We start from the raw sequence: 16,816 nt of genomic DNA, 5'->3' as shown, positions 1-16,816 counted from the left end.
TAGAAAGTCTACATCAGAATATGTGCAGTGATGGTTCAGTAAATTGGAAGAGTTCCAAACAACCGATCATTATAGATTCTACCTTAGAAGCTGAATGTTAAGCCGTATCTAAAGGTGCAGTGGAAACCTTCTAGTTAAAAGTTCATTGCAGAGTTAGGTGTAATGTCATTAGATGTCATAACACTTTACTGTGATAACATTGGCACCATAGCACTAGCTATGGAGCCAAGGTCTCATCAGAAGTCCAAGCACATAGAGCGGCGCTTCCACCTCATACGCGACTATATTGAGAAGAAATATGTAGAGGTGCAGAGAGTAGACTCCGCGGATAACATGGCAGACCCGTTCACTAAGCAGCTAAGTCAGCAAAAGACTGAAGCCCACCTTGAGAAGATGGGGCTTAGATATATAACTGATTGGCTTTAGTGCAAGTGGGAGATTGTTAGATGTATGCCCTAGAAGCCAATCTGGCTGACACATTGTTAATTCTAGGGACATAATTTTATACTTGACTATTTATTATTAAATAAATAAAAGGCATCTTTTCATTCATATTAATTATGTGTCTATGAATCGTCCAAGAAATTAATAAGATGATGATGCATATTCTTAAAAGTTGAGAATTTGAGCCATGTATCATTGGTGATTAATTTCTAAATACTCCTGATCAATGAATCATCATGAGGACGGTGATCGATCCGATCAGTGCACAGATCACTTTCCTTCTGGATGGACGAGACTTGAGTCCACAGTGTAGGGACACTGAAGTGATAGTGCAGGTGCTTGTTAGAGAACAAGGGTACTGAGCGTGACCAAGACAAGAAGTTACTTGGACGTCTATCCACTCGTCAGTGACTTGCTTGATGTTGCAGTAGTATGACTGGTCCTTTGACCTGCGGTGCTTCGGCTACTCACAGTGAGGTTATTGTAGTTTGACTACACGTATACATGGTCTCTAGTCATATGGGTCCTTGTAGTGTAGATTGGCTGCAGTAAGTTCACTGTAGGAGTAGGGTATGCACTTACATGGAATCTATCGACCTTGATAGAAGAGGAGTGATCCTATGTGATTTGTTAGACTGAGTTCTAAGACCTTGGCCAGGGCAGTAATATAAAGTGGAGAAAGAGTTTTTCTCTATCGAACTCGAGTCAAGTAAATCTTGACATATGACAGACGAAGGGGTTTGACGAGTTATCCATGACCTCCGTCCTGTAGGGATCCACGATAGAAGGACTGTATCACATGATAACTGCACCTAGAGGTTCATCATTCTATTCTGCTGGGTAGCCACTACATGCTGCTAGGTATCACTGGTGGATGGTGGGACTCATAGGGATTATCTCGATGATCGATAAGCCTTAATGAGTAGAGTTGGAATCGTTCCGACCTATTGAAAGGAGTTTTCAATGATATTGTGATAGAGATCACAATATATCTCACTACCAGTCAGAGTAGAACCTATGGGGTCACACACACTAGAGGCATTGACCGATCCGATGGTTGAATCGTGATTAGGAATCACAAGTAATCAATTCGATTGATAATAAGCTGAAGAAGGAACAAAGAGAATTAATTAATTGGACTTAAAACAAGAGTCCTACTTGGAGTAGGATTCCTAGAGTCCTAATTGGATTAGGACTAGGAATCCTACTTGGACTGAGATTCCTACTTGGACTGGGATTCCTAATTGGACTGGGAATTCTATTTGGAGTAGGACTGGGATTCCTACTTGGAGTAGGATTCCTACAATCCTAATTAGATTAGGAGTTTTGAATTAAATTTGGATTCCTACTTGGAGTAGGATTCCTAGAGTCCTAATCGGATTAGGACTTCGAATTCAAATTAGAGTCCTAATTGGATTAGGACTAGAATTAAACAAGTCCTAATTGGATTAGGATTTCTTAAGTCCTAATTAATTATTAATCTAATGAATCAACATGACTCCTAATTGGATTAGGATTGAAGAGTTCAATTGAGTCATGGTTCATTCAAGTTCTAATTGGATTAGGACTAGCATAGATTGAACCCAATTGATTCATGATTTGGACTAAACCAAATAGGAGCCCTAGATGCCTTTATAAGGCTTTGAAAGGAGGTTCCCTAATGATAAGTGAAGCCCTCCTCCTCTCCATCACGTGGCCACCCTCCTCTCCTCTCTTTTCAGCCACCAACAACAAAGGGAAGAAAAGGATCTTGGTGGCTTCCTTCTTCCTCCACCGTTTGGTTCCAACGCAAGGAAGAAAAAGAAGGCTGCAGGGCTTCGTTCCTCTTCTTCTCTTCATCCTTCTTCTTCCTCCTTCCAAGCACAATCAAGGATTGATTGAAAGGGAGGATATCAGCCATCAAAGTTATCTCTGCAAGGGAGCTAGCACCCCGGGGAGATAGAAAGCTTGGATCGGTTTTCTGCTTCGTGTGGATACCCGTAGAGGCCGGGCACTTGAACGGCTTCAAGCGAACCTTCATCCTAAACCACGATCATCAGTTTGCGGTGATCATCTACCCGCACAAAGGTGAAGATCTGATCTTCTAATGTTATTTAAAAGTTTTTAATCCTTATCTATCTACGAACGGTTTTTAAACAACGTTCATGCGATGAACGGTTGATCCCGCACATGCCTCTTCCGCTGCATCTGAATTTTTTGAATTTTCTGCGGCATGGGCGGGTTCCCAACATATATATATTTAGAAGTCTTATAATTGAGAATCAAAAAATATTAACTTTATCACCTGACTTTGGAAATTCTTATATTTGAATTTGAACTATTAACTTTATATGAACTAATGTACAATGATTGATTTATGTAGGGGTGCAACAGTGCTTCATAATTTGGTTGTGCATTATATGGATCGAGAATATTGAATTGAAGTTATAGACCTAGATTGTTATTCATACTTGAAAATGGTGGCTGATTTGTATGAATCATGGGTAAGAGGGGTGTGAATCTTATTATCTTATTTGGTAGTGGATTGAGAATGATAATGATGTGATGCATATGTTTAGGACACAAAAAGGAGTTGATGAGATACACTTATTTGTTGAAGATAATGTTGATCATTTAGTTGGTTCTACAGTTATTCCTTCTGGATGGGTTCTAGATAGAGCAAATTAGCCACCAAATGGAGATGGTGAAGTTGGAGGTGAGAGTGGAGGTAGATGTGAGGAAGATTTTAGCAAGGATATGTACTAGTAGATATGGGTAGGGATATGGTTAGCAAAAGGGGTGATGGAGGTGATAATGGTGAAGATGATGTGCTTGAATTGTCAGATGAAGTCTATCCATTTTCTAACTCAGATGACAATAATTGGATGATGGAGGAAAATAATAATCAATCAAACTCTTGTGAGCAGTCAACCGATAGGCTTAATGATGAGAGATATGAGGATGATGATAGTGATGATCAACTGAGTAATGTGAACTCTATTGAGTCAATTGATCCACTGAATAGTGATGAGGGGTTTAGTAGTTGGGGAAGAAGTAAGAAATTTGCCTCACTATATATAGAGGGAAAACCATTTAAGATTGTCGAAGAGGGGGGGGGGGTGCGTAGGCGGCAAATTGTGTTTGAGGAAGGGTGGCTATTTATAGATATAAATAGAATATATTAAGAGATTATGCTCTGCAAGGTGGCTATGAAATTAAGAGGGATAAGAATAACCCTGAGAGAGTGAATGGCCACTACTTAGGTCAGATACGTACTTAGAGAATTCATGCCTCCATTTCACCTGACAAAAGGACACTCATGTTAAAAACCTTAGTGGTACAACATACATGTGTAAGGCCTTTAAAGAACAAGAGTGCAAACTCAAAATGAAGACCTAATATATAGTATTGAGCCTCACATAATGAAACCATACAAAGCAAAATGAAAAGCTCTAGAAGGGGTTAAGGTGAAACATAATGAGTCTTATTCTAAGCTGTCTAGGTATGTTGAACTACATAGGGCAAAGAATCCTGATACATTGGTCAAAATTGAGTTATATGAGAGGCATGTACAATCCAAAAAGCCCCTAATATTTAAAAGGAGCTTTGTATGCTTTTAGGAAATGAAGAAGGATTATTTAGAAGGGTGCAAACCTTTTATAGGGTTGGATAGGTGTGGGTCTTTTGGTGGTGTACTACTTAGTTTAATTTTTATTGATAAGAACAAAGGACTATTTTTTGTAGCTTATTCTGTGGTGGAGATTGAGTGTAAGGATAGCTAGAGGTTCTTTTTAGAGTATCTATATATTTTCATTGGTAGTAGCACACTAGAGTGTCCATTAATTATAATGTCTGATAAGCAAAGGGTACATATTTTTTAATCATGTGTAGTATTGTTTGCATATTTAATATTCTGTGCTTTTATTTGCTTCTAAGTTATTAGAATTTTATTATGTGAATGGTTTACTCATGCTTCCTAATATGTGATTTATTCATTTCCACTTAATATGCCTAATATATGTGTACGATTTAGTAGAAGTTGTTGCTGAGATATTCCTAGATGCTAGTCATAGATTTTGTTTTAGGTATTTGTATAGTAATTTAAAATCAAAGTTTCCTGGTTTAATGCCGAGGTATGACTTTTAGAATACTATCAAAGCATATGATAAACTATTGTGGCAAGATGCAATAAAAAAATGAAGGAGCATAATGCTGAGGCTTGGGCACATATGATGAAAATACCTATGTCAATGTAGGCAAAGCAAGCATTTTATCCAAAAGTCAGAAGTGACCACATCACTAATAATATACCTAAATCTTTTAACCAATGAGTGGGGAACTTTAGGAGGAAGTCCATCCTTGGCTTGCTCCAGAATATTAGGGTGAAGCTGATGAATAGACTACAAAAAAGGTATGCAATGAGATGTACTTGGGAGGAAAAACTCATTCCTTTCGCTAGTTCTAGGTTGGATAAATTCTACAAGTCTTAAAGATGTTTAAGTTGATACTAGCTAGTAAGCAAGAATTCCAAGTGCTAGAAGGAGCTAGAAAATTTAAATTTGTTGTTGGTTTGACTGAAAGGACTTGTAGTTGTGGTGAGGGGGAGATCATTGGATTATCTTATATGATGGTTATATAAGAGATAATTTGGAGGAATTATATGATGAGTATTATATTGTAGAAGATTACTTAAAAACATGTAGTTGTATGATCCATCCCTTATCTGATACTAACCTTAACCCATGAAATAATGAAAAGAATCTCTCAAAAGATTGCCAGGAAGGCCAAGGAAAAATAGGAGAAAGGAGAAAGGGAACTTATTGGGAGGAAAAGATCCACCACTATGAGGTGTGATGTGCTAGATATTTGTTATTTAAAGATCATTTAGATTAACTGAATATAATATATAGTTTCAGAGGCATGTTTTTTTTGACCAATTTCATTATAATATTGATGCGTGTACTTTTAAAGAAAAACTTTTTACAATGATAGATTCCATGTGTAGATTATTTAGTAGCCCATATTGACAGAATTTAAAATAGCTGCATGTGAAATTGCACTGTCCACTAGCAGTATGCAGTAGGCATTGAAAGGCCTGCTGTGGGAAAAGTTATGGTGCATCATGACTTGTTGCAAAATCTGGTTAGCGTTGAATAAGATTAGGCTTTAGGGGAAGAGGAGGATGCTATGTATTTTCTTATGTCCCACAATGGTTGTTATATCACTTAAAGTGTCATTTTTTATATTTTTACTGAGCTAGTATTTGGGTCCTATTTAAGATTAACGGTTTGACTAACATTTTGTTAAAGTTATGAGTTAAAATATTAGATAAAAATAAACCTTAAGGTCTATTCAAATAATTCTATTGGATCCTCGTAATTGGAAACAAAATTTTTAGGACTACAGAATATAAGGTCTGGCTAGTCCATGACAACTAGAATTTTTCCAGCCTATTCCTGCACAAAGGAAAATAGATTCGCTAACAGTTTTTTTTTCAATAAAATTCTAGTCAATCTACTCCATAATTATTTCTAGATATTTTATAAACATAGACCTTGTTTCGCTGATTCTGTAGGTCATGTTGGCTTAATTTACGAATTCTATAGCTCAATTTTGTAAAAAAATCCAGACAGCCTCTCAAGAAATAAGTACAAATTTTCTAAATTATTAAATATAAATATAATTTATCTTTAACAGAAAATTTTTTGTAACGCATAGCAAAATCATTAACGGAAAAGACCCAAACCGTTATTAGGCCGACACTTACCTTGCCCAAGACATCCAACGGAGACTAATTTTTATATAATAAAAAATCAATTTCGTTTTCTGATCCGTCTCGCTTCTCCTCGGCCTTCTCGTAGCCGGGCCGCCGGTGGGAGGCAGCGAACACCAGATGACTTCGGAGGGCTCGATCCCGCGAAGTCGACCATCGGACGGCTGGAAGCAGCGCATCATCATCCCCACTGTACTCGCAGGTTCTCTCTCCCCCTTCCCCCGAATCCTTCGTTACTGTAAATTCGATTCAGTTTTCACTTCTAATATCATCTATAGATCCGATTCGAGGATAACTTCTTGGATGGCTCCTTTTTCCTTTATCTTTTTTTTTTTTTCTTTCCCATCTGTGTTCGTTACTTGGATTCAAGAATTTGTGCTTTTGGTTAATTTAAACTTCGAAAATTTGTCAAAGTATCCGATTTCTCTTCGATTTATAGGTGATATCTGAGATAATTGATTGCAGGGGTCGTTGGTGGAGGAGCTGGATTGGTTTCAAAGCACCGGAAGGCTCTTGGCATAGCTAATGTAGTCGCCTCATATGCTGCCAATTTGGCCATTGTCACTGGATGCTATTGTGGTAATGTATAATATGAGGAATTAGCTATCCCTCTATCTCTTTATAGGGAATTTTTTTGCTGCCATCAGCTTGCTAATGTGAGGAAATTTTTTTTGTGGTTCATTGTGAATTTTTTAGGATTGGAGTTTTAATGTGTAGGAGTTGATTATTATTCTTGGTAAGATAATGCGAGGAGATTGCCTCCTGGTGTATAAATATCATGTCATTTCATTAAGAAAGTAAGTTTGGGATGAAATATGACGTAACAATTATGGATTGACGTGTCCTCACTAAGTTCTAGAAGTTCTACACCTAGTATTTACTTTCTTTTGTGGTTGATAGTGGCTTGCTTATACTACTCGTAGTGTTTAGGGTCGTCATACTTCAATAAAGGTGATAGCTGCTTTGCAGGTAATCCTAGATTGATCCTATGATTCTTTTTTTTTTTTTTTTGCTTTCTTTTTTACGAAGATGTTTGTTTATTATGGAAACCTGATGGTGAAACCAATTCACCTAAGCTCTGCTTGATAAATAGGAACATTGAGAAACATGTTGGGAAACATTAAGATAAGCATGAGGAAGCCTGGCATCTTATGGCAAAAGCTTTTGAAATACCATGGTTGTCAAGTTACTTATCCATTTTTTACCACATTTTATTGAATAATTTTGTTCCCTTGCTTTGCTTGATCGTTCATTTGGAATTTCTCCTTTACTTTTTTCCATGCACTTATGTTCCCGCTTTGCTCTATATATGCTTGTTATGATTGGGTTTCATTTTTTGTAAAAATTAATTTGAGTGTTAAATGGTGACACAATTATCATGTACTGAAAAACAGTATAGACCAGGATATTTTTGAGATTGAGGTAGAGAACAAACGAGTCATTGAGGAGTGTTATGCATGTCACAACAGTGTTGTTTGAAGGCATTTCTTACCCACATATCCGCCCACACATATACACAAGAACCAAGGATGCTATTAACTTTTTCCTACTCTAAGAGTGATTGGAAAAAATTCCCTACCATAGGATAAATAGGATTTTATTACAAATGAAAGCAAGTGCCGAATTGATGGTATTCGAAGAGATGATAGATGTCCTTAAATTTGTTAGTGTGCGAACTTTAAACCCATCTCAATGCTATAGAGCTACAAGATGTTGAAGGGATTCTATAGATATTATACGAAAGAGAAGAACAACCTCATCATTATCTCAGATATACTTTTCGCTGTATCAATCTCGCAACTCCTATGAAGACTGGGTTTTAGTATGCATTTGGTAGAAGGCTTCTAGTTTAGAGGAGGTTTTAGATCTAAAGCTTGGGATGGTTGTTCATCACTCCCCAATGAAAAAGAATATGTGGAGCATTATAACATGATCTCTCTCTATGTATATTATTTATCTATTTGTCTTCTGTGAATCTCAATTTATCTGTATATATGTTTATCTGTCTATTTATTTTGTTTGTATATTTATCCATCCGTCTATCTATCTATCTATCTATCTATCTGTCTGTCTGTCTATCTATCTATATGCTTGTCTATATATGTGTCAGTCAGTCTGTCTATTTGTTTGTCTGTCTATTGTCTATCTCTATTTGTCTTTCTATCCATATATCTGTCTATCTAGCTATTTGTTTCTTGAGATAGAGCGCTGCAAATTCTTAAGACCTTGGTTAATCTTCATTGCACATGCTTTGACCATCTTTTTCTCCTACTTACCACATGCCCACCTCACCAGTTTTATCTTTCAAATGCTCATTTATTTGTGCAAACCTCATTTCCCTACGATTTTGACATGTACGAGAACAAATCTTATTATTTTCTTATAAAATTAACCCTTCAATCTCAAATGAGAAACAATTGCAAAACATTCTAAAATTCTTATTTACACCACTCTTCTGGGGCCAGGAATTCTCTATAGAGGGGGCAAAATGTTGTTATGAACTAATATCTAGAATTCAAATGTACCAATTAGGAGTTTAGGAAGTAGATAAGATGTTTATTTATAGATAGAGCTGAAAACAGACTGAATTCATTTTGTTATACTTTTCATTATTTGAGCAAGAAAATTGACTTGATAGGAACTTAAAAAGAAATTCAAACTACTTAAGAAGAAAAAATAATGCAATGAGAAGGCAATTATTAGACTTAACTCTCTCAGGCTAGGACTCTTAAGGGTGTAGTTTTTTTTTTTCAGATGATTTGTTGATTTGTAGATTTTGGGCTAAAATGTCTTTGCTGTACTATACCAAATATGAATGTTCTTTCAATTGCTTATGTAATTCAGGAGATTTGATATCTGCCATATATTATGAAGCCACAAAATGATTTGTTGTAATCAGTCGATCTAAGAGAATGGTTGTTACAAGTTGAGTAAGCTTGTAAGGTGTACTTCAATATCTACCAAACACTGAGCAGATACAATTCAACAAATGAGGACTGATTAAGATACTTAAATCTGTAATGAATTGAAGTGATGGAAACTTCAAAGTGAAACAGATTTCAAGACACAAAATTATATCTTCAAGGTATCGTCAACCTTTAGTTTTCCATCGTGACTCACCATATCTTGAAGCATCTTGTTGAATATTAAATGCTGGAGTTTACTAAATATGCCTCCATTGGATTAAAAAAATGCATTGTTATGAAAACTAACATAACATCATTTTGCACTCAATATACAGAAAGAAAAGAAATAGAATTTTAACATCAGCAAGTGAAAAAGAGGTTAGCCTTTGATCCTTCGAGAGCATAATGCACTGTGAACCACTTTTGGGAATCCTAAGTTTTGAAATTTTAAATGTTTTTTTTTTTTTTTTGGGGGGGGGGGGGGTGCGCAGGGTGTTTCACCTTTGCGATTTTGCTGTCTGATTGGGGCTACTTCTCTTGCTTTTTCTGTGGTTGTTTATGGAAGGAAATGGCTATAGTTGGGGCTCCCTGAGCATAATCATTCACAATGAAAGGTATGTGCCCGAACAATATTACTTAACTACAGAGAAATAAAAGACTTTAGTAGCCACTAGACTCACTACAGTAGTCCATCTGGCTGCTCTTGCTTAATTTTCAAAGAATGAACCACTGTTTCTTATTCTGCACGAAAGGACCCTTCTTGATTGAGAGAGGAGGTAATGTTGCTCAATTATTTTCCATCATGCTAGTTAATTGGCTGATATTTAAATGAATCAAGGATTTAGGAGTTAGGACAATGAGAGAGGACTCATTCTGAGAACCAAGAGTCTTGAGGTATAGAAGTTAGAGAGCTGGGGGAACTGCAAATTGTGGGAGAATAATAGTGCTAGGAAAAGTTCAGAAAATTGAAGATTCATGGAATCACAATTTCTCATATAACTAATATTACAGCCCAACTCCATTCCCCACCCCAAAACAAAATTTTGGATTTTGGTCAGTTTCAGCAGTTTCAACCAAAGTAATTGGTTTTGATCCAGTTTCGGTGTTTTTAGTTTTATACCAATATGTAATATTTTGTTGGGGCTATTTCTTTCTTTGTTTAAGTGCATAGGCTTCATAATGTTAATTTTAATAGTTTCTTCTTTATTTTCCTCGAGTTAGAAACAAGAATAGATAATAAACATAACCGTTGATGGGCCAAGGCATCCAAAAAGGCTCTTATCATGGTGGTTTATAAAAGACTAATTTGAAAACTAAATACAAGAAATTTCTCAGTAATAGCATCTTTTTTACATAAAATAAAGATAATATTTTATAACTGCATGTGTTTGATTAAATAGCCACTTAAACTCAAAAATATGATAAAAAGGTGCTCAAAGTATAGTTGTGGGTTTTACTAAAACACAAAATATTCTATGATCAGGGCCAAAATCCTCCACAGTTGCTAAGTTTATCAAATTTTTGTACAACTAAAGTTCAAGAAGTAAATAATAAATATTTACATTCATATATACATGCATGCATACATGCTTGGATACTTACATATAGATAGACATACATACATACGTACGTACATATGTATGTACCTATATATGTACATTGTACATACATACTTTTGAATATACATAGATACATGTATACATATCTATAACCCATATGTAAAGTTGCTTCTAGTTCCTTTCATCCTACCATCCATTTTCGTCCTATCTGGTCTGTGGTAGGAACTGGTCTGGCTTGCACTTGGTTGTTGGCCTAGCTAATTCATGTGGGCTAACCCATTCTCTTCTTCATATTCTTTTACCAAGCTTTCACCACCCCACCGCATATTTGACCCATCATTCATTGTTATTTCCAAAGAGCTTTCTAGAACCCCATTGCTGAGTCTCTCTGGTATCCTGATGTGATGGTCTGCTTGGAATATTTTTCAGTTTCATTCCAAAGGAGAGGGAGAGCTTGGCTTCTCCTTTCTATAGTATTGCTCAACCTTTTATTTTTCTCCTCATTTTTTCTTGGCAATGGTTTGCTCTTTGGAGTGGAAAGATTTTGCTTCTGTTTCTTTCTCATCTCTTTTGATAATTGTGATAGAGCTACTTCATAAGATCGAATACTATGTCTATTTCTATTTTCTAAAATAGTAGGAGAGACTTCTCGCTTCTAGCTTGTACATGTTTGTATAAATGCTCCAAATGGCTTTCAATTTATTATTTTTTTAGGAAACAAAGTACCACCAAGATTTGCCGTATTGATATCGGGCCCTGTGCTGATATCATCCTGATACTGTGTTGGTACGCTCGGTATGGAGCCCGATTTGGCATATCGAGTGTTGGTGCACCCCTCGTATTGTGTATCGGTACCGAACAGGTACAGTATAGTATGTCTCGTACCGTCCGGTTCGGTATGATATGACGTACCTTGGTCACCACTTCTTGTGATCGGAAATGCTTGGCCATGAATACCTCTTTAAATTTTCACCTCAAAATAGTTGGATAATTGGAGTCTAACGTTCTTGCAATTTTCATTGCATAATGTTGAAATGCTGTTTCAGACAACTATAGATCTGCCTTATCCAAGTCAAATATTGTTGTCGGATTAGGCTTAATATGATCAATTCAATGTCAGTATTTTAATAAATTGAAAATCATAATGGTAGAAATTTCTATACATGATGAAACTTGTTTTCTGCAAATGCGGTAGGGACCATGAAATTGTAGTCTATTTATTATTTTAATAAATTTTTATTGTAAATTTTTCCTATGTACCAGATCATCATGCACTATCGAGGCTTTATCTTTGTTGACTTGGAGTGCAAATTTCATCCATATTTTTCATGTCTTGCTGCATGCATTACGTTGCATTTGGACTAACTTGTTATGAGTGAATGCAATTATCTGGTGAACAATTTTAATGTAATTGTCAACCTTAAATGGTTTTTTATTGGGATAATTCTATCTAAGTGTACTTTCTTCCATATGAGTGCATAAACTCGTTGAAATCCTTGTGAACCACATTTACAGGTTTCCCTACAATTCTTTGTGGAGTTAGAACTCGTGAAGTTGGCTAAGATTTTGTTATGTAAAACACCTACTAATATTCTAAGGATGCTTTTCTTCTTATCAAGAGATTTTTATCAGCCACTAAGAACCCGTGAAGTGGGCTGAGATTTCCCTATATATCAATTTGGAATAGATAAAATTAATCTCCAGAACACCAAGATCTGACAATGTTGAACATATTGATATAATACTCATGTAAGTAAAAGCTATTTGTAAGTTCATGTTGAGTACTAACTATTCTGGGCTTCTTTTAATTTTTCTAAATTTTTCTTTTATTTCTTTCAATTTTTTGAATTGTTTATTGATTATCAGAACTTCAATACTAGGAGTGAAACTTCAGAAAACACTGAAAGTATTGAAACTGATGCTCCACACATCTATTTGAAATTAATACCTGGTTTTCAAACCTTGGCAGAAACAATGTAGTTGTATGTATACAAAGGATGTATGCATACATGTATGTATATAGTCTTTTGAAAGCATAAATAAGACTAGTAATGATATTTCACATTGCTTTGGAATACGTATGCATACAAATAATGCATCCTATGTATAGATATGTATTTGCTTCATCTTAAAAACCGCTGACAAGGTCCCAAACAATAAATTATATTTTCAAGATGCTTCATATTACTTTTGGGGATTTTGCAGAAATAATCAATTATTTAAGTGTTGGTGCCAGGCTGACATGGAGCACTTGCTGTGCCATTCCAAAGTAAATTTAAGAAAGAACTGAATACCTGTTTTATTAGAAAATACTTTAGAAAATGAATTAATAGGTGCAATGCCGTTCCATGGAGGTGTCGATATTGGCCCAGCAAGGACCTGCATGGATCAGCACTTGGAACCTTGGGGGAAAAATCCATGTTAATTTCATTTTCTTTTGTGCTCTTTTTTTTGGAGAAAACTGTCTGCTTTGAACATTACTAGGCCATAATGGCCCCTATCCTCAGGAGTAGACATACATTTAGCTCCCTAATGCATGCATACTAGAGGTCTATGCACATATAATGGTACTGCTCATGGATGCGGTGGTATAATGGTCCGGCAACGTCAAATGGATCATTTGAAATAAATAAATAAAATGATCCATTTCTTCGAAATGAAAATGAAGCGGATATTAGTTCAGTTTTTTCAATTTTTTATATCATCTTTTTTCTCATTTTGACTTCTCTATTTAATTTTTGCCGAAAATACTGAAGCTTGAGCCAGAACTACCAAAATCACTGAAGCTGCTAAACATGAAACCCGTTGGGTTCCATCTGAAACTGGAGCTATGTTTTTGATACTTGAGCTCAACAGATTGAGCTATATGTGCTTTCTTCTCTGAGATGCTATTCAGAACATTGTAGTGTCAGGTATCATGGTTCACCTTTGCATTGTTGTGAGTATTGTTAATCCAACAAAAGATTAGATGTTTTTGGGTCTTGGGGAGAGGTTGGCTCCTGATTTTGTAGTGAAAAATTACATTGATGCACTCAAGCATAACATTAGGCGAAGTAAGGCTGTTTGTTGACTATACCAGGAGGGCTGAAGCTGTTGCCCATGGAAGGGAGACAGCAATATTCTAGAGGAATTAATGGTTCAGATGAAATATTAATATCAGAAAAATTGTTCTGTGAAAGGTTAAGGTGTTATCCATGAAAGATATGCTTTCATACGAAAATTTAGAGAAAATTGTCCAACTCAATCTAAATTTATTGAATACTTTTTGAACAACTGCCTCATCATCTTTCCTGTAAGATCAAGGTGCCAAAGTAGAGAAAGAGGGGAGGGGGGAGATGTAATTTGGTGATGCTGAAAAAATTTTCTTTTTTGCCCTGAAAAATCATGTTATTCTTTTTTGTGGTATCCTTTCCTTTATTAATGAGCTTATTCAAGCAGAACACTAACAAGCTGATAGGGATGAGTTTGTATTATTCTTGTGCACGCATTTTTCTGAGAAAGGTATGGTGTAATCAGGGGCACGGGAATTTGCAAGAGATGCTCGAGCTTCAGAACCTGATGACCTCATAAATTCTGTGGTAGGAGGGATCGCAAGTGGAGCTCTTCTTGGGCGACTTCATGGTAGACCATCAGTAACCTTAAAATACTTCTCTGGGCAATAATTTATCTCATCACCAGCATGTATTCGTTTAGCAATTGCAATCAAGGAATGGGCTAAACTCCTAGGCTGATAGTCATAGTTGGATTTCGCCTTCAAAAATAAATCATTCCTCATTGCTTAATGTCTCACGTCGCAACATGATACGGGTTTCAAGTTGCGGAATGACACCTCCAGATAATTTTTTTCCCTTTCCTAACTGCATAGCATCACAGGTGGACAGTTTGGAGCAGTTCGATATGCAATCATTTTTGCAGCAGCAGGAACAGCATTAGACTTCGCCACTTTGCAGATAAGACCTTATTTCCAAAGTTTTAAGGATGCAGCCTTTGGAGAGAATTCAAAGTCAAGCTGGTGGAATTTGCCGGAGTGGTCACCTATCCAAGTGCTTGATGAGGAAGCTCTTGCTGCTAAACGTGCTCGAGAACAACAGTCGTACACTCAGAGAACATTTGGTAAACTGAACAAAGAGGAATCATGAGAAACTTCAACAATTTTTAGAACCTTTTTACTTGAAACTCAAACTGCCAAATTTGGGGTAAGTGCAGAGTGCAGGGCTGTAATTCCAATTTCCTTTTTTTTTTTTTTTTCAGTTACAGAATTCCAACTTTACATAAATCGTGAAAGTTGAAAGATGTATTAATTGTATACTCCTGGATCGCAAAAAGTAAACATCAAACATAATGTCCTCACATTGTATAACTGCTAGGCTTCTTCCAAATTGAATTAGGTTATAGACTGTGCCCTGAGAACATAGTGGTTTTTCTTTGCCTCGGCGGTCCGTTCGACATTGGGATATGCTTCTACACCAGATTATACAGCCCCATTGTATCTCTTGCTGCATAATAAGCTGTTTTGCTAGTATCTCTTCCTTGTCTGTGGTTGCAAGATTCTATACCAGTCCTAACTGTGCCATACCAGACTGGAGAGAGACTGGCTTTTGGGATCTAAGCAGCACCTTGGGTCTCTCCAGACCAGATCATCCTAGTCTAAATAAAGTGGAATCCTACGGCTTGGTATCTTTGGATCAGGTCTTTGATTTTTTTTTTTTTCGTTTTTGTTATTAGTAATTGTTAGGGATCATCCACTTTCATACTGACCCAGCCCATGCCGAGAAGGGTACACGCCAAGGTTTAAACTCACAATATGGCTACTTATGTTGTCTTTTTGTTTGTTTATTTAATTGTTCACTCCAGCCTTTATGCCTCAATATGCTTCAAGTCATTTGTAAGTTCTTCCTGTGACAGAAAAAAAGAAATCAAAAATATCCAAGTGATCTAATCTTTTGCTGGAGAAAAAAAAAAATTAAGGGGAAAATCTTTTCCTCAGACAAAAATCATAGAGTGTGCATATGTTGTAAAAGCGCTTTTGGAGTGTGATTTCTCTGCATCCTTGGCTGCATGAAATTCTCCCAATTAAGTTCCTTGCAAAAAGCACCAAAGGCATCGGCTTGAACAAGAGAGTGATATTCTTTCTTTTTTTTTTTGGTACAAAGTGATAGCCTTTAAATAGATAAAAATTTTCACTTATACCTGCATGGCTTAATCAAAATTTGTCATGCATTGAAATCAACATTTGTCATGCATCGAAATTCCAGCGAGCTAGGTTGTAAGAGAATCACTATGATCTTCCACTTTCCACTTTCATTCATAATTATGATATTTCTGGGATCCCTTGAGGTTTGATTATAAAAAAAACTAGCTTAGTTCTTTTCTGGGAGACATCAAGAGCGACGGCCAAAGACATAGCAGCACTAGAAGAAAAGTTCACCCACGTCATCCCCTTCTCAAAGGAGGACATCAGTCAAGCATGCTCATGGCTGAAGATGGTGCTTCCATTGAAATTTGTCCAAAAAGAGTTCAAAATCAGGTGGAATGTGGAAGAGGAGTTCTGTTTTTCACCACTCTCGGAGGGGATCCTGGTGTTCAAGTTGCGGTTTGAGGAGGATAAGAACTAGATTGTGGCTAAAGGACCTTGGTCCTTGGTTGGCCAGCTGTTGGCCTGGAGAGCTGGCAACCTAAGTTCAAACACGATCGCAACTCCACTTGCCAGGCTAGGGTTTGGGTCAGGTTGCCTGACTTACCTCCAAGACTTTGAGAGAAGGATGTGATTCTAAGGATAGTTTCAGCAGCAGGCAAACCCTTATTCTTAGATGAGTGGATAGAGACTTCTACAAGGATGGGGTTTGCTAAAGGGTGTGATCTATTAGATGTCCCTCAAAATGTTTATCCGGGTGCCAAGGTGAAAGTGAATGATACTATCATCTGGCAAGAATTCATTTATGAAGACTTGCCAGAAATTTGTTACACTTGTGGATGGATTATCAAAGAACCTGAGGTGTGTGGCTGCTTAGAGATGCCGAAGGATCCAAGGTCTAAGCCACTGTATGGAATAAGGGTTCCCTTATGATATCGAAACACCCATTCAATAGCTGACCAATGAGATTGATTTAGATTTTGGATATATCTACTTAGTCTTTCTATAGTATAGGCAATAT

General features: G+C 36.5%; 1 protein-coding gene across 1 annotated transcript; it reads left to right on the top strand.

The window, feature by feature from the left end:
* Positions 1-6,204: 6,204 nt before the first annotated feature.
* Positions 6,205-15,089, top strand: LOC103722006. The gene is made up of 4 exons (XM_008812417.3): positions 6,205-6,398; positions 6,662-6,775; positions 14,178-14,282; positions 14,535-15,089. Exons 1-4 carry the CDS (start codon positions 6,317-6,319, stop codon positions 14,798-14,800), a joined length of 567 nt encoding a protein of 188 aa, XP_008810639.2. The 5' UTR covers positions 6,205-6,316; the 3' UTR covers positions 14,801-15,089.
* The last annotated feature ends 1,727 nt before the right edge of the window (positions 15,090-16,816 follow it).

The sequence above is a fragment of the Phoenix dactylifera genome, chromosome 10, assembly GCF_009389715.1.
Source record: "Phoenix dactylifera cultivar Barhee BC4 chromosome 10, palm_55x_up_171113_PBpolish2nd_filt_p, whole genome shotgun sequence".
In the NCBI taxonomy this organism is placed as follows: Eukaryota; Viridiplantae; Streptophyta; class Magnoliopsida; order Arecales; family Arecaceae; genus Phoenix; species Phoenix dactylifera.
The sequence above is the reverse complement of the archived record's forward strand: the minus strand, read 5'-3'. Positions and strand labels throughout refer to the sequence as shown.